General features: G+C 41.2%; 1 protein-coding gene across 1 annotated transcript in view; it reads right to left on the reverse strand.

The window, feature by feature from the left end:
- The window catches only part of GNA12 (G protein subunit alpha 12), an 80,383-nt gene extending 56,073 nt beyond the window's left edge, over window positions 1–24,310 (reverse strand). Inside the window, exon 1 of the mRNA XM_037507055.2 lies at window positions 23,999–24,310. Coding sequence (XP_037362952.1) covers window positions 23,999–24,310 — 312 coding nt within the window. The remainder of the gene's footprint in view (window positions 1–23,998) is intronic.
- Between the last annotated feature and the right edge of the window lie 1,817 nt (window positions 24,311–26,127).

Here is a 26,127-nt window from a genome sequence, read left to right on the forward strand (position 1 = left end):
CGTCTGTACCAGGACACATGCTCTCTAAGCACAGTGCCTGTGACATAGCCACCACTCATTCCTAGTGCCTGCCACACAGCAGGCTCTCGACACTGTATGTGGATGACAAGGAGATCATTTCTCTCCTGTAGCAGCCCCTTTGGTCCAAGTCAAGTTCAATCATCAAAGTCATCAGGTACAGGCACTGTGGCAAGTACCCAGGAAAGGACAGAGAAAGAGACTGCTGGAGCCCCTGATCTCATGAAGGTCATGTGCTAGAGGAGGAGAAATACAAAATGCAAGCCAACAGAAGACAAGGGAAACAGCCTCAATCCAGTTTCCGGGATCCATGCCCTAAAGGAAATTACAGTCAGCAGAGAGGAGGACAAAAGGAAGCTGCTGTCAATGGGGATATTGGGGAATGTCGCCAAGGTAATGTGCAAGTATCCATAAGCTTAGAGGGGAGCCAGCCACATGCTAAGGGACAGGACAAGTTTTCCTAGTGGAAGGCAAGCAAAGGCCCTGAGCCTGGCATTTTTGAAAAACAAAAACATCGGAGAGGCTGTAGTGAGAGGGAGGGTGGGAAAGAGGGTTTTAAAAGCAGTTATGGGCGCAGAGTTGTCAAGGCAGCCTGAAAACCCCCATGGGTCATTTGGATTTTTCCCTGACTACTGTTTGAAATATAATAAACTAAAATATAATAAACTGTTTGAAATATAATAGACAGGAAAAATTTAATGTTAAAGGGTAATTTTATCAAACAATCTTTAGAAGTGTACCGAAGCAGACTTAGCAACAATCCATTTAGGAGTTTAGTTTTGGGGTTATTACCTTATCCATATATAATAGTAAAGGTGTTTTCTGATTTTTCCACAATTGCCCAATTAGACAAAAAAAAATGGAGGACACTATTTACATCTGCCCCCGTCACAAAGCAGTAGAATCAGGGCAGAGAAGAGGGAGGAAATATTGTTTTGTATTTGCTGGCAAATTCAAAGCTCCAGCTTCCCCCATTATTCTGAGGTCATCTCAGGCTCCCTCCTCTTTAGCGCTAAGCTTTGGTAAGCAGCTTAGAATTCAGTCTGATTTGCATGGAAAAACACTGAAACTTCCAAGCATTATGACTAGATCTCTAAGGGACTATCACAGCATCAGAGAATAAAATGAGTTTCTTCCCACGCCACCCTAGTTCAAGAACTACCTGGGCCTGCAGGGATGCTATTCCACCTGCCTGCAGTGCAGAAACTGACAGGGACTCTGGGGTCTAGTCATAACTCAGCAGACACTCTGTGTGCTCACATCTGCTGAGGCAAATCAGCAAACTAGGCATGGAGGCCAAAGTCATCCTGTCTCATGATTTTGTCTGGTATTTGGACCAAGAAAGGTTCTTAGAGATGAAGATCTGCATTTGATTTGATGGTTAAGTACACTCACTTTGGATCCCAATTAAGAAAAATGTTATCCCTTCTCCCTGCAAGATACCTCCATTCTTTTCAATAGTATACATGTGGGATGGAAAATCATGAAAATTATGATTCCCTCTTGTTACATGGGCACTCACAAAGCCTCTGGTCTTTACAGAAAAAGCCTGCAGCTCTAAGGCTTTGGTTTCTTCCCTCCAAGGTAAGTTTATCTCCCATTAATGATCCTCCTGAGTGGTTATCAGAATCCGCTGCAAATCATTTGGGAAGTTTAAACATCCTGAAGTCCAAGTTATGCCAAGACCAATGAAACAGGACCTGTGGGGATGGAGCCCAAGTGGGGCACTTCCAAAGCTCACCTCCCAAAGTGACTGCTGCTCCCACTACTGCCATGCTTGGCTTGGAGGGTGACAGGCTTGCAGGAATAAATGAGCAATTTCATGTTTTGCCACATTCCAAATCTATGGCATACATCATTTTCTTTGGATTATTTCTTCTTGTATTAGCCATGTTTTTCTATTTTCTGCAGATATGATGCTTTGACATCTTAGAGGCCTTGCTAATACTAGAGAAAGAGGCCAGCTAATCCCCCTGTTTTAGGTAATCCAAGCAATCCAGAGTCCAAGTTCCCAATCCCTACCTCTGCAGATTTTACACTGCAGGAGGCAGAATTCCTCTGCCCTAATCATTGAGGGCCAGGTCTTGGACCACCCTTGTAGCTGGAAGCCCACCAAACTATCTAATCCTGAAATACTCACACTGCTCTGCCCCTTACCACAAAAATAAAGGCTCCTGGCCTTGCTTTTTCTTCTCTCCCTCTGCCTACTAGTGTTTCCGAGTGGGCTGGTATGGTATACCGTGTCTCCTGTTTCTAGGGATCTGTCAGTACAAACTTCTTCCTCATGACTGTTATTTCTAACCTGTATATCTTAACATTCCTGATTAAAACAAGTTTAGGGTATATTTTTCTATCTAGACTTTTCTGTAAAATAGATACTCAACAAGTCCCAATAACCTTTCTACTCAAACACATACTCAGTGAATTTTTCATTTATCTGAAGTAAAAAATATGTTTTTCCAATTAACAGCTTTGCTCACTAAGACTTTTCATAAGAAGCAATATTTGATAACATCTAGTTAAGCTGGAACTAAAAAGAACTGACCTGGCAATTTCACATCTAAGTATATACTCCAGAGACACTTGGCCACAACGCACGGCAGACGGGGACAAAGGCACACAGAGCAGCACTGCTGGTTGCAGTGAAAATGGAAAACCACCTAAATTTGCATCAGTAGAGAATGGATTACAAATTATGGTAATGAATAGTTAAAAATGCACAAACTAGATTTGTGTGTACCAATGTGCGCAAAATGTAAACATATTGCTGAGAAACCTATTTTAAATAATATATTCAAAATGACACCACATGAATTCTTAAAACACGTGAAATACATGTTTTGATTGTGGACATACATTCAGGTTGTTAAAGTATCCAAACACAAACCGAAAAGGGGTAACAGCAGTGGTAAAGTGAAGCTTACATTAGGTTCAGGCATTAACCAGGTCTCACAAGCATTAAACTCATTCAATTCCTAGCACACCCATGAGAATGCCACAATTATTACGTCCATTGCATAGAAAGGAAACTGAGGCTAGCAAGATGACAAAAAACCCACTATGCTCATTGCTACCACCGACTCCAACAACCGAGTCTCACATCTGGATTATTGCATCCTCCAAGGGATTCCCCTGCTTTCCCTATGGTCCACATTCCCAACAACCTTTGCTCTCTACACCACCACTTAGCACACAGAGTGATGTTTTAAAAACCAAAGTCCAATCATTTCACTTCTCTACTGACAACTTCCCAATGGCTTCCCCTTGTACTTAGTTTTATTTTGTTAATTATTTTCTTTTTTTTTAAAGATTTATTTTTATACAAGAACTGGGGTACAGGTCAGAGGCACGGGAGGGTGAGAGGATTCACCAGAGACAGAGCGGGGAGCAGAACAGGCAGACGGGCCGAAAGCACTGCTGAGGGGAGCAGCGGGTGAGAAAGGAGAGGTCTGCCGCGCCATGTGGGCATCTCCCTGGCCTGCCAGGAATCGAACCTGCACTGCAGAGGCTGTGGACAGCTTCACAGCACAGTGCAACCTGCTGCACCACTGGGAGGCCCAATTTTTTTTTTATTAACATTGGTTCACTACACTGTACGTGATTGAAGGGAATAGGTTCACACCTCTGCATTTAGTTTTAAATGTGAAATCCTTATTCTGGCCTGTGAGGCTGCATAATCTTCCTCAAGCCCTATACCCCTGTCCCTGATTACACCTCCTTTTTCTCCCCGGATCATGCTATTCTCTCCACAATTGTCTTTCCTCTGTCTCTCCAAACCCCCACAAGCTGGTTCCTGGGTTCCTAGGCTTCTGCAGTCACCGTCCCCCTTCTGAAGCACTCCCCAGAAGGCTGGGTGGCTTGCCTCCTAGTGTCTGCCAGCTGCCTGTTTTCCAGACCTGCTCATACAAGTTAGTTATGCTCTCCTGGTAGTGGCCACTGTGGCCTCACCCTTATTATTTTATAAGGATGAAATTGTAGCCACACTTTAATCAAAACAGACAAAACTCAGGGTCTACAAAAATGTTATCTAAGAGAAGTGCTAATCAATGATTTTCTGATTACTGTTCTTGTGAAGATGCTTAGCTTACAGATATTCTATGAAGGCAGGCTGAGAAGTAAAATCACTCCCATCACCCTGGCTTTACTTCAGAGAGAGACTTTCTTTCAACAGTGGGAAACCCGTTGCTTCCCGTGGCTAGGTGCCCAAGTCTTGGTAGTGCCCCGTCCAGAAAGACCATGTGAATGAACTACCCAACCAGCATTCCTGCCGGTGTTAATATGACAGTGTGAGAAAATGGATGTCAGTCTCCAGCTGATGCAAAGAGAAATAAGGCCCACATGTTTTCACTTCATAGAATAATGAATAGAGAATTGCTTTTATCGCTACTCAGGAAACTCCCAAATTGTATGAATGACTATATGGAAACAAAGCTTGCAATTCCAACTAACTCACTGGGTGGCCCCAAGTAAAACAATCCCGCCTAAACAATTCCCAGGTGAAAAATGGGGTTCCTCAGTTATCTATGTTTTTAGCCATCTGTCCCATCTTCCCTTCTACTTTAGCAAGAGAGTTCTATACATTGTACCAGGTAAGCCGTTTCACTTCCTTTGGCAAGCCTACCAGCACAGGGCTAGTTGTCAGAAATACAAGGTTAGACTATTTTCCTGCTTGGTAGACTCCTCACCTTCATGTTGCTAAAACATGAAAATTATTTATAAGAGCCTCAAAATTAAAATTTGTTTTTGAGTTCTTTCAGACTTTTTCCCTCTTAAAAGTATTTATTTATAAACCCAACACGAGCAGGCACTATGCAAGGCCTTAGGGACACATGGTACAGGAGGGCTGGTGTTCCAGGAAGCATGGCCAGACTACATACAAATGGGGCACACATGTAAGTAAAAGATTCAGGTTAACACCAACACTTTTTAATAACTCTACCTAAAAAGTGGATTTGCTCAGCTTTGCTATGCTCTGTCTTCCTGTGTTCTGAATTCAATACTGTTTAAGAAATTAGGAACACTTTATTTAAATCTGCAAATTTTGAAGCTGCTACTGGAAGCTGTACTTCCTTTGAGATGTTCTCCTCTGTAGGTGTTTTGTTTGTTTCACCTCCCAATTTCACTGGAACAATATTTGCAGAATTCCAAGACACTTGCTCAATCCACAGTATTAGCATCTGTAGAGAGCCCAGGAACCAGGAGTGGTAACTCTGAAGTGTGAAGATCGTAAGTCCCTTCCTGGGGCCCTAATACAGATCAAAGACAGTGACTTACAAAGAGTGGAATAAAGTCAACATTCTCAAGCCTCCCCAAATGATCTGCTACAAGCATCCCTGAAAACACTAACCAAAAAGATGCTGCATGAACTTATCAGAATTCCCCTCGCCCATTCCTTGACCTCACACTCTCTGGAATTCAATATTGTTTAAGAGATTAGAAACAATAAGTCTTTTTCAGTAACACTACAGTTACCAACCACTATCATGGCCTTGGAAAAAGTAATTTTAATTCTTAGTGACTATTCATACATTATTTGTAATAAAACAGTGAATTTGATGCATCTCTGGCAAGCTTTGTTGTGGGGGCCTCTTCCACACTTTCTGGTCAGGACCAGCCCCGGGCATGAGGGATCCTCCCCCGGCTATGTACAATACACAACTAAATTCAAGGCACCTGTTTTCCCATAACTGCGTGGAGACAAGAGGGGATTGTTTATATAAAAAGACAACTTATCTAACTCACGTGTTGATAGCACTAAGGGCAAAAGTGTGTCCTGAGACTATAACTGCTAGCCCAAATTAACAACCTCTTGATGGGATGGGGGAGGAGTTCCTAAGGAAGTTCATGGGAAAAGAGGCTATGATGAACAAAATGAGAACCTTAGACATCATTCTCTGGTCTTTGAATCATACTAACAATAAACCTCTACAGATTTAGGAAGTAAAACTATTTTGGGAGAGTCCCAGTCATTACTCAAGAGAAATAGATCAATTTATTCAATAAGTGCTTAGGAAGAATCTGTCACAAGATGAAAATAGAGAAAAATCAAAATAAAATTATGAACCTTAAAGAATCTTGCACTCTAGTTGGTTAGAGACAGTTAAAAAAATTAAAAGCATGTTATAGACGTAAAGTACAAACTACATGCAAACATCTATAAAATGCAATGCAAATAAATGATCTTAATAGAATAAATGGCATACAATTAAGTAACAGAAAAAAAGCAAAGCTTTTATTTTCTATAAATGTAATAAATGTGCATTCTAGAAAACAGAGGTAAGCAAAAGTAAAAATAAATCTTTTAATTAGAGATAACTACTCATTTTAATTCAGTCAATGCCATTATCATGTCCTCCCCCACCCCCCCAACTTATTACTTTTACACTCAAAATTTGGACCAAAAAATAGCTCACAATCTTTTCAGTTAAACAGAATCACAATCATGTTTCAAAGTCTAAAAATTTTTTTTCAACATCGGTACCTTCAAAACACTTCCAGAACCTGACCAGTGCTTACCATCCCTACTCTTAACACCCCGGTCTCCCTCAGGCGACACTGTCAGTGACTCTTTGAATGTATGAGTCCGATCACTTCACTCCTCTGCTGAAAACCCTCAAATGGAATCTCATGTCACCCACTAGTCACTAGTTTCTAACTCACAGTCATAATGCCTGCCCCAGGACCTTTGCATGAGCGTTTCTCTGTGGGAAGTGCTCTTCCCCACATAACTGCCACTCCATGTCTGTTCAGACTTCACCTCTGACTGTGACACTTTCTCTGGCTACTTCCCTCAATCTTGCCCTCTGTTCTTTTTCTTTTCCCATAGTAGATTTTAGACAAGTGACCCATTTATCAGGTTGGCCGTCTGTTTCTCACACTGGCATGTAAGCTCATTTTTTTTCTTTGTCACTAATGTAGCCTAAGCACCTAAAACATAGATGGCATTCAATAAATATTAGTTGGTTAAGCCACTTATGGCTGGGTAGTTCTCAGTATGTTATAATCTAACCAACTACCCTCAGAGTGAGGTTGTTCTCAGTCTTTACTATATGGATTAATTACACTGCTATGCATATACTTCATGTTATTCAATGTATGGCCTAAGGAACACCAGCAGCATAAAATGAACTTTAACAGAAATGCAGAGTACCAGGCCTAATTCCAGACTACTGAGTTGGAATCTGTATTTTCACAAGAATGCCAGGTGGGCAGCAAGCACTGGACAGCAGGAGGTTCCCCCTCTCTCAGGTCATGAAGAGTTTGGCCTGAGATTATATCTTTAATCACTGAATTTCAGACAAAGGAGAGGTTATACCAACTTATACCCAAAATCAATCCAGTTCCCCACAGGAAACGCACACATCACACTCAAATTTGGAATTAATTACTGGAGGTATGGGGGTCCAGAAAGCAAGCTTGAGGGAATAAATGCCTTGACCTCAAGCTCCCCATCTCCCATCTCTGATCAGGAACCCCTACTAGCTAACCACAAGGTAGAGAGCTCAAACCCTGAGCAGGTCAGCCCTCCTGTAAGAGAGCAGAGGAGAGAGGACTGGGACCAGAAGACAAGCCAGCCACAGCAGGAAATGAGACACTGGACAGGAGTTCTCTTAGTGCGGCCACCAGGAGAGCATCTGTGCCAAAATATAGCTATTGTGGTCATTTCTAGCTTAGAAATTATTTGATCTGAAGGGAGAATAAAGAAGGCTATAATTTCTTAAGCAGGAAATAGCCTTATGAAAAATGCCTAAGGAGATTTATGCTGGCAGTCAAGTAGAAGACACTGAAGGAAGAAGTATACAAAGGCAGACAAATCAGCAAAATGACTATTGTGGACGCGAGGCTTAATGCAATTAAGACAGCTGAAGAGAACATCTTTAAGTATTTTCGTTTCAATTTTACATTCCCAACATAGTAAAATTTTCAATTAAAATATCACTGGATATTTCCAATTCTTTGGCATGTGAGTCACAAAACTTGTCATTAGCTCTTAAATATAAGTCATTATAAAAAAATGATTAATCCTCAGATATGTTTGACTGAATAGAAAGAAATAAAAGTCAAGAAATCAGAAAGGAGAGCCCTAATCAAAAGCAGAACAAAACAAGCAAGTATATGAAAAAATCCCCAAAGCCACCAGGAACTGCAAACCAAAACCACAATGGCAATAAAACATAGACAACAGCAAGTGTGCTGAGGATGTGGAAAAGTTAGAACCCTCACACACTGGTGGGAACATAAAATAGCACATCACTTTGGAAAACTGTCAGTTCCTCAAAATGTTAAAGAGTTATTATATGTTCCAATGATTCCACTCATAGGTATATATACCCAAGAGAAATGAAAACATTCACACAAAACATGATCACATGAAGTGTTCACAGCAACATTATTCAAAAAAGTTAGAGTGGAAATGACCTAAATGTCCATCAATGGGATAAATGGATTAGCAAAATGTGATAGACCCATAAACTAGAATATTATTCAGCCATAAAAAGAAATGAAGCACTGATACATGTTACAGTGTAGATGAATCCTGTAAACATTATGTTAAGAGAATGAAAAAACAGACTAGGAAAAAAATCAGACTAGGAAAAAAATAATCCAAAACACATATCTGATAAAGGACTTGTATCTAAATTATATAAAGAATTATTAAAATTCAACAATAAGAAAATAAACAATCCAAATAAGTAATGTGCAAATGTATATTACTAAAGATGTACAGATGGCAAACGAGCAGATGAAGAGATGCTCCACACTGTATATCATTAAGGAAATGCAAATTAAAGTAACAATGAGCTACCACCACACAACTACTAGACTGGCTAAAATCCAAAACACTGGCATACCAAATGCTGGCAAGGATGTGGAACAGCAGGAACTCTCATAGGTTGCTGATGGGAACTCAAAATGTTACAATCACTCTGGAAGACAGTTTGCTGTTGCTTTTTATTTTTCATAAAAACCAGCATTCACATTCTTTGGTATTTACTCAAATTAGTTGAAAACTTATGTCCTCATAAAACTGCACACGGATGTTTATAGCAGCTTTATTCATAACTGCTAAAACTTGGAAGCCACCAGATGTCCAGGATGTCCGTCAATAGGTAAATGCATAAACAAACGGGTACATTCAGACAATAGCATATGATTCAGCGATAAAAAGAAATGAATCATCAAGGCATGAAAAGACAAGGAGGAATCTTAAATGAACATCACTAAGTGAGAGAAACCAATCTGAAAAGGCAACATACTCTGATTCCAATGATAAAACATTCTGGAAAAGGCAAAACTATGATCAGTGATTGATGGGGGGAAGCAGGTAAAGAGGGATGAACAGGTGGAAGACAGATTTTTCATGTAGTGACAATATATGATATTGTATGAACTGTTTGATACTGTAATGATGAATACATTTGCCAAAACCCATAAAACTGTGAAACATAAGAATGTACCTTAATGCAAACTATGGACTTCAGTTAATAATAAAGTATTAAGAGTGGTTCATCAATAACAACAAATGTACCATACTAAAGCAAGATGCTAATATTAGGGAAAATTTCCATGGGCGGCATGGGGATATGTGTGAACTTTATTTTCAGTTCAGCTGTAAGCCTAAAAATGTTATATAACATATAAAGATTTATTTATTTATACATAGAAGAACTGGGGTGTAGGCCAGAGGTGCAGGCATGAGAAGATTCACCAGAGACAGAGTGGGGTGCAGAATAGGCAGATTGATCGAAGTACACTGCTGAGGGGAGCAGTGGGTGAGACAGGAGAGGTCTGCTGTGCTATGGGTAGCTCCCTGGCGGGGCTCAAACTCAGGCTGCAGCAGTTATAGTGCTGAGATTTAATCCCTATGCCACCTGGGAGGCCCTTCTATAAGGATCAATGTTCAAACTATTTGTTTCCTTAAAAGTGACTTTTCTGCTCTATCACCTTAGTATCAATTACAAAAAAAAGAACTATTCACATACATGTATTATATACCTGATTAACTACAAAACATTGGACAAAATTTTAGAAGACAATTCAAGATTTAAGTCTTTTAATCTACTTCAAAAATACCTTCATTTAAAACATTCCCCTTATGCCCAATAAATTGTTTTTAAGAACTTTTTTAATTAATGAAAGACTAGAAAAGGCCATTGTCTGAAGAGTTTTAATTTGTACCAGATAACAGGAAGGAGAACTCAAGCAACTTGGTTGTTCTTTTCTTGAAGCTACCAAGAACTAAGAAACAAGACAAGTTTCCAATTAAAAAAAATGCTGAAGATGCTGTGGTCTCCTCAGCAAATATTTACACATTCTGAAAATATTCAAGATTACAAAAATTCTAAAGCAAGATGTAAACCACAAATTAAGTCAAAACACCTACATTTTAAAAACGAAACAACTTGGTAACTGCAGAAGAGTTAACATAGCAACAAAAGGCTTTATATAATTATTCCTAGATCATTAAATTATATTCCTAAGGATATTATATTCCTAAGGATATTCCATACTATAAAATTACTATTACTAAAGTGGTCCCTAAAATAATGTTTACTGTAGAACACATATTTTTTTTTTAAAGATTTTTATTTATTTATACAAGCACTGGGTACAGTCAGAAGTGCGGGAGGGTAAGAGAATTCACCAGAGCCAGAGTGGGGAGCAGAGCAGGCAGACTGAAGTACACTGCTAAGGGGAGCAGCGGGTGGCAGGAGAGGTCTGCACTCCATGTGGCACCCTCCTCCAGTGGCCGGGGATAGAACTGGCGCTGCAGAGGCTGCGGGCAGCTTCGTAGCCCAGCGCTCAACCGTTGCGCCACCATGGAGGCCCTAGAACACTTATTTTTTAAAGTAATAAATTCACAACCACTTCCTAGAAGATATAAATGCTTGGCATTTTGTTACTCTATTTTTGTCCTAGATATGGCTACATATATTTTTTTTTTATTTTTTATTTTTTTTTTAAATATTAAATTTTATTTTTATATTCCCCCATACAATTGCAAACGCCCCATTCTGACCCCAATCCTTCCCCTCCCGCCCCCCCCCCCCCAAAAAGTGTCTCTGGTTCATAGTTTTTTGTTGATTTTGATTTTCACTTTCTTATATTCATTTTCCTGGTCCCTTATTTAAGTTTTCTAGATTCCTGCTATGAGTGAGACCATCCGGTATTTTTCTTTTTCTTTTTGGCTTATTTCGCTGAGCATGATCCCTTCCAGTGCCATCCAGGCTACATATATTTTTATAACAGGATTGTAGTATACGAACTATTTTCTGCTGTGTAAAAATGTGAGTGTCTGAGTGTGTGAGAGTGTGTTTCCCTCAAGCCTACATGAGATCCAGGTGTGATTATGTTGACCGGTAACAATTATTACACCATATTTGAGTTCTTAAACTTGCTACTTATGTCATCTTACAAGAAAAATTTCAAACTATTGCTGGAAATGTTACCACCACAAAGCAATACCACCATTAAAAAAAAAAAAAGAGGAACCTAAGTAAATCAACACTGTCCAATGCCACCAGCTTCCCAGTAGGCAGTCATGCAAACAAAAGGTCGACTACTTCAGTTTTCTCATCTGAAATGCAGCCCATGCCTTGTCTTTTTCCAATATTGTGAAGCTGCCACATTTAATAAACAAGATAATTACATGAAAGGGAATTTGGAAACTGTGAAGCCACACATGCAGAAGTAGTCACTCTTGTTATATGGTAACGAAGACAGGCAGCTGGGAGCTGTCACCAAAGTTTGTAGGTAACTGCTCCCCAGTTCTCTTCTGCTCCCATTATGTGCAGGCATAGGGTTAAACACCCAAAAGAAAAGCAAAACTATTCCTGCTCTTGAGGACCTCACATTAGCAGATGGCCAAAGCAATTAACTTGCCTCTGCTCAGGGCCCCCTCCTGCAAACAGACCAGTATATAAATGCCTGCTCCCTGCAACGGGGGAGTATGTGGCACAGCTGGACACACACAGCCCAGACTGCCTCTACAGCTAAGGCTTGGAGAAACAGGAATGCACGCTTTCTGCGGCCAGGCCATGGTGGCCCAAGGCAGAGAAGCTGGAGAGCACTTAGTGCAACTGTCTCCCAAAATGGCCAGGCAAGCAGCTCACTCTCCTCCCATGAGCACAGCTGGAGGAAGGATGACCAAAGGCAGGGAAATGGCTTTAGCTGAAATCCCTCCATGTGGAAAGATGAGGCTAGAAAACCTAACTTTACAGGGTTACTGAGAAGATCAAATGAGATGAAAACAGGGTGCTTTAAAAACAAAACAACAGCTCCCAGTAGGAAGAAAAGGTATTATTCCTTCTAGGCGAACCAGTCTTTGTGAGTTCTACAGCATTTAGCATATACCCAACACTTTAAGTATTTGTTGACTTAGCTTCCCAAGAAGATTACTTTTAATGAGACATCTGCTTTAACTAGTATGTTCTGGTAGTTCTGGTATGTTTGTTTAAAAACACAATCTCACTACTTTACAGTTGTATCAAGTATGCACTGATAAGAAGGCAAATAACCAGTTTTCTATTTCTCAATTTGGACCAGCTAATCTCTCAGGAGTGTCTCTCCTTTTCCCTTTATTCCATACTTTGAACGAAAGTTTTCAACCTATGGCTATCTAATCAAATCATCAAAGTCCGGGGGAAAAACATTTCCTTTCCTATCTGAAAACTAAAATTATGCTACTTTATTTCTTTGAAAAAAGCTAAGTGATCACAAAAATCTAATTAATTTTTGGCCACCGTGGGTATACCAACAGTTATTGATAGAGAACTATCAGTGAAAAACACAGATTTAAAATCATGTGAACAGGCATTACAAAAATTCCTAAAACAAACCTCTGAAGCAGTTGTACCCTTTTACCTGTAATGGAAACCAGCAGTAAGGTGAGACTTGAATTACTCCCTCTACTTCCTAGTTAAACTTTAAGTCTTTGGTTTGCAACACTGTGTATAAAGTCTACAAAGATGAACAAACTTTTATCTTCAAAATTCATGCAATCTGTATCACCACATGGGTGTAGTGTTTTGCTAATGACCATGGAGTACCTGAACCTTGCCCTGAAACATTTGGTAGAAATTCTTGGCAGTCTGACTCACTGCTTTGGCCCCAAAATACTTATTTCTATACTAGCGCAGCTGAAACATTTATATACATTCTCCATGGCCCCATTCAGCTACATGTAGCTCCTCTTCCAGTATGTAACATGATGTCCATTCCCTGTCCTACCCTCCCTTGTGTTTTCTGTCTCCATAGACGCCAACTAGGCAAGAAAGCACCACAAAACAAGGCTTCACCACCGTGCCCTCATCTACTGCTCCCCCCTTTGCCCCTGTCAGTCCACTGACCTCCCTGCACTCTGCACAGTGCAGGAGGCCAGGCTCTGAAATACTGTGCATATCTTGCCAGGGCCCCACATTAAGCCTGGCCATTTCCAGAATGTAGCAAGGAACCTCCAATTAACTGGCCCAGATAAGCACTCGAGGCTTTGGTGGAATCCACACCATGCACAATCATCAGAACATGCTGTCTGCCCAGGTAATGACAACATAACACGGGTTAGGACACCAGCCCTCTGAGTCTGAGTGTTCCCTTGTTTACAGCTTCTGCTTAGTTCAATTTTAGTTATCTGGCCACCTAAGGCTGGATGCATTGGTTAACACCAGAGAACATTCACTGGGTCTGCAGTCACTGCTAAGTCTGATGTGACAGGGTCATTTGACAAAGCTGGTGCTGTGGCTTTTGGTATCAATAAAATGGATGCTGAAGTTCATAGAGGTGCTATTTAGCTGCCTCTGCTACCCTAAGAAAATGGACAGGGAACACTTTCTTGCCCTTTGCATCCAGAACAAATGAAGGGCTGCTCTGCAGTTTTCTATCCACTTGCAAGCACTCCTAAGAACAGCTGTTCCTTTTCTGCCCGGCGGATGCCTATTTCAAAGCACAAACTCCAAACAGAAGCAGTCCACCAAAACAAGGCAGAAATATCAGCCTCTCTAATGATATGGTAATACTAATGTAAATTGTGTTCCATTCTAGAACCTGGACCTACCTGAATATTTATCCTAAGATAGACACCTATCTTACTGCACAAAAGGAACATTCAGAAAAACTAATCAATCACAGGTCAGGAGCCATATTTTGATCACTCCAAAAGGGGAATCAGTTGAAATAAGCAGCTGCTTTGACAGTCCACTTGACAGAAAATGCAAAGACAAACTATAAGAGTAATACCATGAAGGCCTCCCTGGTGGTGTAGGGGTTAAGACAGGGCTATCACGTAATCAACACTGCAGCCTGAGTTCATCCCCAGCCAGGTTGCTGACCCACATGGTGCAGCAGACCTCTCCTGTCTCGCCCACTGCTCCCCTCAGCAGCGTATTTCAGATCCACCTATTCTGTTCTCCATTCTGTCTCTGGTGAGAACTCTCACCTCCTGCATCTCTAGCCGACACCCTAGTTCTTCTATGCAAAAATAAATGACTTTTTTTTTTAACAAAAAAATCTTCTTTAAAAAAAAAAAGTAATAACATGAAAGAAACCAGCCTGTCTTTTGAGATAGCATTACCCTTCAAGTAATGCAAGTTAAGTACCAGGTCTATTATACAACATTAGCTTCCTAGGTTTGAAGATCACCCTGTAATTACATCTCTAGATATGACTTGATTTAAATTTTCAGTTCCATTTAAAACTGATAGGATCCATGTCCCTACTCTCAACTATGTAATAGCAGAAGATAATTATAAGCTGTCAAGAGAACACTAGCATCAAGCACAGCTATATTATAAATCTCACGTGACTAAAAGACAAATACTGCTCACCTAAAAAAGATTTGATTAAAATAATCAACATGTAAATGTGAAAGCTGGAGGAGAAGACTAGCAACCACAGGCAAGAGGTCTCTGGATTTTTTTTTTTAACTGAAGATTTTAGTTTTTGGCATTACAAAAGGACCAACCATGTGTCCAAATGTAAAGTAAACCTTTTACTTAAATGCAAGTTGCCACAAAGCAGTAAAAACCCAACTGCTCTCACAGACCCCAGAAGCATCTTCAAGCTTCTGCTCTCATGCAAAGCCACCATGGCCTCAGCCCAAGTGATATGTCCAAACACAAGAAACAAACTCTGTGGGCCAGAAGTTTCAAAGTGTTTAAAAACATACAAGTGGCAAAGACTTTCTCAGTGTGCTACATGACTTCGCACAAAGTGAATGTTACAGCAATCAAATCTAAAAATATAATTAAAATATGCTCATTTATGAAAGTTTAACATAACTGTGATATTGCACAAAGTTCTTAAACTGCAGTCCACAGAGCATGTGAATGCTACTCTTGGGATTCAAGATGTTCAAGGAATTCCTTGAACTGCGGTGCATACATATATATGGACTTTCCAGGGAAAAGTTCCCTAGTTTCTAGCTAAAGAGTATCATGACTGTAAGTCTCCAGCAAGTCACCACATAATAACCACTCATTTGAACTAAAAAGTTCCAACTAGTTCCTTCACTCATTCTTCTTTAATACCTCTACTAGTAGAATGCACTGGCTTAGCTGACAAACAGACTGCACTAAGATGGTCTCTGGTGTGTTCTTCTCCACCTGTCAAAACCCTTGAGCATCTTAATTTAGCCCAGCTCAAATCACACCTCTTCCACAAGGCCTTTCCAGATACCTCTGCCATGTGGATTAATCTTCCCCACTGCCCAGAGAATCACCCTCTACCTCTACCATGACCTTAATGTGACATATATTCAGACTCTTTATTACAGTGTTGGTGCCACAGCCTTCCCAGCTAGTCAGAGAGTCTCAAGTATAGGGACTGGGCATTTCATCATGAAATACCATTTCTACCATTAGCACCCACCTTTGGGTCATGGTCATAAAATATTTGTTGAGTTAAATTCTTTTGTTTCAGTGCCAATGAGAGACCACTAATTCTAATAATCTATTTCTTCAAAAAGTTTCAAAATCATCAGTATACATATACACGGTCCCTCTGAATAGGCACACGATGCACCAATGCAATTATATGTGTAGAACTATGACTTCCAGTCTATGTAACAAAGGACTTTCCAACAGTTAACATTTTATTCCCTTCTGACTAGATGTGGAATTCAGTAATTAAAAATAGCTCTTGAAATTAAAGAGGGAGTGGAACCACTGTGAGCTGGGTTAGAGCCTTCCACACAAATACTAAGCACAGGCTATTGCCACTGGTGTTATTACACAATTTCTAAAACACCAAATAACACTAACTTTCAGGACAGCCCACTTGTAAATGAAAGACTATCGTCATTAAGATTATAAAAACAAAAAGAATGACTAGGAAGTCTTACTGGGAATATTTGCAGGAAGTCAAAGCAACTAACAGATTCAAATAATCAGTTGCAGGGGTCAGTGTGAGGTGATGAAGTTAAATAAATAATATTGTTCAAAGTCAGGCAGAACTGTGGACACAAGGGAAGAACCTGGAATTGAAAGACTAGGCTAACAAGGACTTAGGGTTCTGCCAAAAAGGAATAATTCCATGCCTCCCAGATCCTACCTCTCAAAGCTGAGAGTTCTGGAAATGACACAACAAGTAAGCATAGGAGGAAAAAAGCAGGCAGCTGGGACCCCTGGATGTGGGGAACAATGTGGCAATGAGTTCCCTTGATGTCCCTCCTTCTGTCCAGGATGTAATGCAGGAGCCTCCAGCGTGGAACAGCTAAAAGGGACAGATGAAAAGAGCTCCAAGAAGAGTTTGCTCTCCCTAGCCAGAGGACCAGGAAAGAATAGTCTTAAGTACACCCTATTCCACTCAAATACTAACAGGAAAACAGCATACATCACCCTCTGAGGTTTCCGTGGGGTTGAAAGGTAAGTTGACCTTCTGCCCGCTTCCTGTCTTGCAGAACCAGGTAGCATGTGCCACACGGCTTACCAGGCACTTACCAGGCACTGTGAGGCAGAGTCAAGAAGGAATCTCCTCCCTCATCCCCTGCCTAGAAATGCAGGGAATGCACCAATTCCCTGAGAGTAGGCAGGGCCCAGTGGGGAGTACATCCTCTATCCCCAGCCAGTCCCAGCTGGGAGGAGGAGGTGATGAGAGGTTAGGCTGGTGTCACTCTGCTGCCCTCTCCCCAGCTTGGTGTCAGTCAGGTGCAGGGGAACCTGGCATTACAATCTCACTTCAAAAGCAATAGAGTCTTAGAGACAAGGAGGTCAGTAACAAGAGCTAATATTCCTATTACCAAAGTCCCAACGGGAAGGAGAAAAAGTGTGAGACTAGAAAAGTGAAGAAATAAAGGCTGAAAATGCTCCAATTTGGGCAAAAGACATAACTGTACAGATTTAAGAAGAAAATTCCAAGTGTAAGCTAAAAGGAACCTATGTCAAGACAAATTATAATTAAACTTCTGGAAACTAAAGACAAAGGAAAAATCTCAAAAGCAGCCAGAGAGACTTGATGCATTTACCTACAGAGGAACAGCAATTCAGATGACATTTGAAACCAAGGAGGCCAGAGAATATGGCACATTGTTCAAGTGCTAAAGGAAATTAAGTGTCAACTGTGAATTCTATAGCTGATAAAGATCATCCTCAAGAATGAAGGGGAAATAGGGCCTCCCTGGTGGCACAGCAGTTGAGCGCAGCGCTGTGAAGCTTTCTGCAGCCTCTGCAGTGTGGGTTCGATTCCCAGACGGCCAGGGAGATACCCACATGGTGCGGCAGACCTCTCCTGCCTTACCCGCTGCTCCCCTCAGCAGTGTCTTCAGCCCGTCTGCCTGCTCTGTTCCCCGCTCTGTCTCTGGTGAATCCTCTCACCCTCCTGCGCCTCTGGCCTATACCCCAGCTCTTGTATAAATAAATCAATCTTTAAAAAAAAAAGACACCTAAGTATATTTAAAAAAAAAAAAAAAAGAATGAAGGGGAAATAAAGACAGTTGTGGCTGAAGGAAAGCTGAGAGAATTTGTTGTAAATAAACCGATGCTTAAAGAATGGCTAAGGGATGCTCTCAAGCCTTAAGGAAAGACAAGTTAACAGAAGACGACTAAACACTTTGGGAAGTAAAGATCATCAGAATAGGAAAAAATGGGTATGAACACAAACTATCCTGAGTTTCTTAAATGATATTTGATGACTGACATAAAGCCATCTGATGCACAGCATTCAAGTGTAATACAAAACACTTAAAACACTTATAATTTTAAAAATGGGTGGGTACAGATTTATGGTCAACTAATCTTTGACAAAGGAGCAAAGAATATGCATTGGAGCAAAGAAAGTTTGTTCAATAAATGGTGCTGGGAAAACTGGGTCGCTACATGCAAAAGAATGAAGCTTGACCACCACCTCACACCATACACAAAAATCAACTCAAAATGGATTAAAGAACTAGACATAAGACCTGAAACCATAAAATATATAGAAGGAAATATAGGCGAAACACTACGTGATTTGCACATCAAAGACATCTTTACAGACACATCACCCAAAGCAGTGATAGTGAAGGCAAAGATAAACAGCTGGGACTACATCAAATTAAAGAGCTTTTGCACAGCAAAAGAGACAATAACAAAAACAAAGAGAAACCCCACCAACTGGGAGAACATTTTTGCACCCAACACTAATGATAAAGGACTGATCACAAAAATCTGCAAAGAGCTGATGAGACTCAACAACAACAAAGAAAATAATCCAGTCAAAAAATGGGCAGAAGAGCTTAAAAGAAACTTCTCTGAAGAGGAAATGCAAATGGCCAACAGGCATATGAAAAAATGTTCAACATCACTTGTCATCAGGGAAATGCAAATCAAAACTACCATGAGATACCATCTTACACCAGTGAGAATGGCACATATTAAAAAAACTAGCAACAACAAATGTTGGCGAGGGTGTGGAGAAAAAGGAACTCTTCTGCACTGTTGGTGGGAGTGCAAACTGGTCCAACCACTGTGGAAAGCTGTATGGAGATTTCTGGACCTACTAAACATAGAGCTTCCATATGATCCAGCAATTCCACTCCTAGGTATTTACCCAAAGGACACAGAAACATCAATTCCAAAGAGCACCTGCACCCCTATGTTTATAGCAGCACTGTTTACAATAGCTAAGCTTTGGAAACAACCCAAATGCCCAAAAATAGATGACTGGATCAAGAAGATGTGGTACATATATACCATGGAATATTACTCAGCATTCAAAAAAGATAAACACATGCAATTTGCAGCAACATGGATGGCGCTGGAAGGGATCATGCTCAGCGAAATAAGCCAAAAAGAAAAAGAAAAATACCGGATGGTCTCACTCATAGCAGGAATCTAGAAAACTTAAATAAGGGACCAGGAAAATGAATAACTATAAGAAAGTGAAAATCAAAATCAACAAAAAACTATGAACCAGAGACACTTTTAGGGGGCGGGGGTGGGAGGGGAGGGATTGGGGTCAGAATGGGGGGGCTGCAATTGTATGGGGAATATAACAATAAAATTTATTTAAAAAAAAATAAAATAAAATAATCTATGGATCAGTAAAAATAAAAATAAAAATGGGTGGGTAAAGGAATCTACATGGAAGCATTTTTCACTTCACTTAAAGTTGTAAAACACAGAGAACAGCTGACTGGGATAAATTATATAGGTATATTGTAAAACTAGAGCAACCACCAAGATGATACAAAGCTTTGACATATTCAAAAAAATCAATCATCAAAGGAAGGTAAGGAACAGAAGGAGAAAAATGGGAGACTTATGCCCTGACATAATAATAATTACTTTATCTTAAATGTAAATGGGCTACACATACAAATTAACAAAGATTGACAGAGTTAAGAAAGTAAGATGTAATAATATGCTGTCTATAAGAAACTCACTTCAACAATAACGGAATGATAGATTTAAAGTACAGAAAAAGATATTTCATGAAAACATTCATAAAACATATCTGATAACATAGACTTTAGAGCCAAGAAAATCATTAGAGACAAAGAGGGACCAATCCACCAAGGACCAATTGGATTGCAAAAGGACCAATCCACCAAGAAGATATAATAATCCCAAGATTATGAACCCACACAAACATGCTCAACTGATTCTGACAAAGCTGCAAATGAAACTCAGAGGAAGAGTCTTATCACCAGATGGTAATGGAACAAATTGGATGTCCACGTAAATGTAAAATGTAAAACTATTAGAAAAAAATTGGAGAAAATCTTGGGATTTAGGACTTGGCAAAGACTTCTTAGACTTAGTGCCAAGAGCATGATGTACAAAGGGAAAAACTGGTAAATTAGGCCTTAATAAAATTAAAAACTACTGCTCTGTGAAAGACATTAAGAGAATGAAAAGCAAAAATATAGACTATATTTGCAAACCATTGATTTGACAAAGGATTGATTATCTATAAAAATAAAGAACTCTCAAAACTCAACAAAAAACAAACAACTTAAGGAGAAAATAGGTTGAAAATATAAAGAGACACTACACCAAAGAGAATATAGAGATGGCAAATGAGGACATTAAAGGATGTTCAATACCATTAGCCAGTAGGGAAAGGCTAATTAAAACAGAATGAGATATCAGTACATGCCTATCAGAATGACTGAGATAAAAAAATAGTGAAAATACCAAAAGGTGGTGAGGACACAGAAAAACTGAATCACTTGGACAATGCTGGTAGGTATGCAAAATGGTGCAGTTACTTTGGAAACGTGTGACAAGTTCTTATAAAACTAAACATGTAACTAATATACAACTGAGCAATTGCACCCTTAGGCATTTATCCCAGAGACATGAAAATTTATGTACATACAAATACATATTCATAGATTTATTCATAGTAGAACTGGAAACTCAGATGTCCTCCTACAGGTGTATAGTTAAATGGTGCAATGTAGTAAATCTATACCATGGCTATCCAGCAATCAAATGGCACAAACTATTGATACACAAAACAATTTGGGTAGATCTCCAAGGAATTCTGCTAATAAAAGCCATTTTGCATGATTTCATTATAGAGTATTCTTGACATAACAAATTATAGCATTGGAGAACAGTCATTGCCAGAGTCAGGGGGGAGCTATGGGATGGAATGGTTACAAAAGGGCAACATGAAGGATCCTGATGATGACAGAAATGTTCTCTATCTTGACTTTCTCAACATCAATATTGATGGTTGTGATATTGAACTGCAGTTTTGCAAGATATTTTCATAGAGGGAAAAATTTGGTAAAGTTTTCTCATGGATAAAATATATATAGACTCTGTATTCTCACAAAATGTGACTGTCTCAAAATTAAAGTTTAAATTAAAAAAAAAAGAAACCAGGAAAAAATGCCCCCCACCAGATTTGGTTCCCAGCTCTGCCAGAAGCTGTCAGGTAGCTGACCTGGAACAGATTTTAAACTTTCTCTTCAATGTCCTCACTGGCTAAATAGCATCTGATGCACTATAAAAGTTAAATACATATATGAAAGAAAATCAGGCTATGGGCATGGCACATGTTAAAAATAGGCTGTTAAGAAGCTACATGTAGACATATATATTCTGAATTGTATAATTCAAATACCTACTACAAAAGCCACAACAAAGCAATTTAAAAAAGTCTCTTCCCAAAATGGTCTGTCTAAATAAAAATAAGGTGGGGGGATTTTTGGTTTTAAATTGAAAGCTGAATTTCTAACTAGTAATTGAGATGGTCACAGTAAAGTGAATTTAATATGGAAGTGCAACCAGTAAAAAAGTTTGGAAGGAACACAGAAAGCTGGTTAACAAATCTTGTTTCTCTGGATAAGGAAGTTAGTAAAAGTTAATGTTCATATGCATTGGAAAAAGGTTAAGTCTGCGTTTTCTAAAATGCTTGCAATACAGATGTAGATTTAAGATTCTACGTTTCTAAATATTTTCTCTGTTTCCCCAGTTGAAAGAAATGGGGAGAGAGACACATTTTTATATACTTTTATATCTGCCTGGTTTAGAGGTCCAGAAAAGCAGCAAAAATAAAATCAGTCTTTGTGACAGAGAATTTTGAACAGGCCCTGAAAGACAATCAAATGCACTTTACTCTAGAAGACGAAGGGAATTTTTGAACACTGAACCACATTGGGCACCTAGACTTTGAAGTTCATTGAAGTACTGGATTAGAGTGGACTTACAGTGAGGCTTTTAAAGCGGTGAAAAGGAAAGAGATGTTTTATTTTTCAAATTATACGTGTTCACAAATGATCCTAAAAGAGCTATTTGTGTGAAGATGAAATCTTCCTAACACACACAGTGGGAATACTGGAGTGAGATTCTCAAGGCGAGCCTGGAAGAAGGCAGGCCTGGAAAGTCTGGAGTCCAGGGTTCCACAGTCAAGTCCCCATGAGAGGCCACTTCCAAGGTCAGAGCATCCTCATGGGTAAAGTGAAAGAAATGTACCCTATGGGTTCTACAGACCTCTGCTATATTTAAAGTCCCTCAGGCACCATAAAATCGAGTTTCCAGGCAGGTTTCTGGTATGACAAGTTTCTCTCTCTGTCTGCTTTAAGACAACTTTCTTCATGTCTATAATTGCCCTCTACCCCTACAAAAATTGGGGCAAGGAAAGAGTAGAGGTGAGAAACAAACAAACAAACAAAAAAAAAAAAAAAAAAAAAAGGAAAGAAAAGGAAGAAATGATCCTGCATAGGGTATATGAGACAGTCCACTTTACCCTCAATATCTCTTTCCTCCAAACTTCCTTTCTTTGGGTCCTTTCTAGTCTCAAGAGAAGAGAGACTAGAACCCAAATGTTGTCAACTATGAGAGTTATTTTCCACAAGAAATTGCAAAGACAGAAAACAGAGAGTCATGGGCCTCCCTGGTGGCACAAGGGGTTAAGACACAACCTATGAGGCTGTCCACAGCCACTGCAGCACAAGTTCGATACCGGACTAGGAAGCTACCCACATGGTGCAGCAGACCGCTCCTGACTTGCCCTCTGCTCCCCTCAGCAGTGTATTTCGGTCAGCCTGCTTGTTCTGTTCCCCACTCTGTTTCTGGTGAATCCTCTCACCCCCCTGCATCTCTGGCCTGCACTCCAGCTCTTGTGTGCATAAATAATAAATAAATCTTTTTTTCTAAAAAAAGAAAACAGAGAGATGCTGAAGATAGCAAAAGATATATTAAAAATTGCAATACACGGATTTAATTTATATCCCGATGGAAACAATTATAAGACAATGGAGTAAATCTGATTACCGGCAGGAGATCCAGTGATATTATTTTGAGGTTTGACAAGGGTACTGTGGTTATGTTTTTTAAACGAGGCCTTCTGTTTTAGCGATATATTAAAGGTGTCTCTAATGAAAGTAAACAATGGGATTTGCTCAAAATCGCGGGCAGGGGTATACATGAAACACGACCAGGACTGAATTGATCATTCAGGCCCGGGAAGCGTGGATACCTGCAGTTGGTTCTACTCGCCTCTACTTTTGTGTGAGATTTTCCTAATAAAAAGTTTCCAAAAGTGAGGCTTGCGGCCGGTTTCCTCTCCAGTTTACACGGTTCTTCTGAACTCACTGGTAGGGCCGAGCAAATATGGCTCAACGGCTCCAGAAGAGTGGCAGTGAGGAACTCGCAGATGCCATCCTGCAGGGGCGCGTCCTAGACCCCGCGTCCAGGAGGGGCCTTCCTAGTGCTCGGACCCCTCCTCCTCTCACAATCCCAGAAGTCGGCCTGCTTTTCTGCTTTCGCCTCCCCTCCCCCCGCCCCCAACAAGTTCCCGACCAGGACAGAAGCGAAGGCCACCACGCCGAGGGATGCATCCCCGGCCAGCTCCCCCAAAGCAGGGGCCACCTGCCCAGGTAGCAGACGCCGGGGGGACACGGCCAGGCCCGCAGACTCGCGCGGACAAAGGCGTGGGCGGGGGCCGGCCGGGGGCGCACCTGCGCGCGGCCTGCGGCCACCTGGGCAACACCTGCGCACAGGTGTGCGGGCACGCCCCTTCCGACCCCCCCGCTCCCCCCCGGCCCGCGCACCTTCAGGATGTTGTCGAAGATGGTGTCGCGGAACTCGAGCAACGCCTTCTGGTCGAACTCACGGCCGTGGATGATGCGCATCTGCTTGAGGAAGGTGGACTTGCCGCTCTCGCCCGCGCCCAGCAGCAGGATCTTGACCAGGCGCCGCACGGCGCGCCGCTCGCGGGCCAGCCCCGCGTCGATGTCCCGGCTGCGCCGCCGCGCCTCGCGCTCCGCGTCGCGGGCCCCGCTGCCGCCCGCCCTGCGCTCGCGGGCCCCGCCGGCCTCGGCCGGCAGCAGGCAGCGGCTCAGGGTCCGCACCACCCCGGACATGGCCGCTCAGGCCGCGGCCGCGCCCCGCCGCCGCCCGCGCGCCATGGACCCCGCCGCGGCGAGGCGAGGCGAGCCCCGCGCGGCACCGGCCGCTCCCTCAGGCCACCGCCGTCGCCGTCACAGCCGCTGCCGCCGCCCGAGGCCCCAGGCCCGCTCGCGCCCGGCCGCCGCTCGAGCCCGCGGAGGGGCGGGGCGGCACCGCCCGAAGCGCAGGGATTGGGCCGGCTGCCGTCCATCCAGTCGCATGAGGCCTTCGACTGGCTCTTGCCGCGCCGGGAGGCGGGCATCCCAGGCCCTAGGGGCGGGGTCGGAGCCGAAAGAGGCGGGATCTTTGGGGTGGAGGACATTCTCATTGGGCGCTCGGGCAGGGCTTCTTTCTTTCAGAATGAAAGGGAGGCGGGGTTATAGGGGAGGCGGAGCGGTTGTACGCCATCGCCAATTCTAATTGCTCTGGTGTCATGTCAATCAAAGCGAAGGGGCTTGGGATTGGCGGCTTCACGAGACAGGGCGTGACCAGAAGTGCCAGGTGTACAGAATGATTCTCCATGGGATCCCAGATTGAATCAACCTGTGAGATGAAGAGGTTCGTGCAGGGCGCTCCACGTTACGCGAACGCTGGGAGATGCCGATACGTGGTCCAGCTGTTAGTTTTGTGTTCCTAAACCATTTTCCTTCCAGAAACACTAGAGAGGAAATGGATCACACATTTCAAACAAATGCCTTCGCTTGAGAGTGGCATGGGCCTCCTGACGCTTTTCTCAAAGCTGGCTAATCATCAAAATCACCAGAAGCTTCCCCCAAAAGTTTTATGTGGCACAGTAATTGAGAATGGGGTCTGGAGTTACTGGATCAGAGTTGAAATATCCTTTGACCTCTTCCTAGTTGCACAATCTTTTAATCAAACTATAGAATCACTTACAAATTTGAGGGACTAGAAGTATCAAATACAAATCACAGAATAAATATATTTAATAGATCTAAAGAAATAAAACAGGGTAATGAATGTATAAGAAATAAGTGAATATAAAAAGAATCTGGGAAGATGTGAAAAAGAACAAAGTAAACTGAAAATGAAAAAAATATGATAAATGAAATAGAAACTTAATGGATACATTGAATTGCAGATAAGACACAGATAAAAGAGAATAAAAGGATATAGATTTGTAAAAGTTACATTAACTCTAACACTGACAAAGATGCAGAGGATAAAAGACAGGAAAAATAGAGAAAGAAGAATATCTAAGCAGAGTTCCATAAGTTAAAAGGGAGAATGAGGGAGAGGCAATATATGAAGTGATAATGCCTGAGAATTTTAAATTGACAAGTGACATGAAATGCTCAGCTTGATAAATTAAAAGGAGCTCAGACCAAGGTCCCTGATAGTGAAATGGAAGGATAATAAAGACAGAGAAATTCTTAAAGTAATAATAGAGAGTAAATAATAATAGTTGTCCTTTATATAATAGTTTGTGCCAAGCACTGTTCTAAGTGTGTTGCATATACTAACTCACGTAATCCTCACAGGAACCATATAAACCAAGAATTGGTGTTGCCACAACAAAAGTGGGAGCCAAGTGGGAAATAATATCTTAAGAGAATTAAAAGAAAATAGACACTATCTAGAATTGTAAACCCAGTTTAAAAAAAAAAAAGCCTCTCAAGAAAGTAAGGACATTTGAAACACATAAAGGCAGAAGATAATTTTATACTAGTAATGTGTGGTATGGATTGAATCATGTCTCCTCCCAAAACTTGTATGTTGAAGTTCTAACCTGTGATACCTCAGAATGTGACCATGTAGGATTCCCAGACTTAAG

The sequence above is a fragment of the Talpa occidentalis genome, unplaced genomic scaffold (genome assembly GCF_014898055.3).
Source record: "Talpa occidentalis isolate TD23 unplaced genomic scaffold, MPIMG_talOcc4v2.1 talOcc4.12, whole genome shotgun sequence".
NCBI lineage: Eukaryota > Metazoa > Chordata > Mammalia > Eulipotyphla > Talpidae > Talpa > Talpa occidentalis.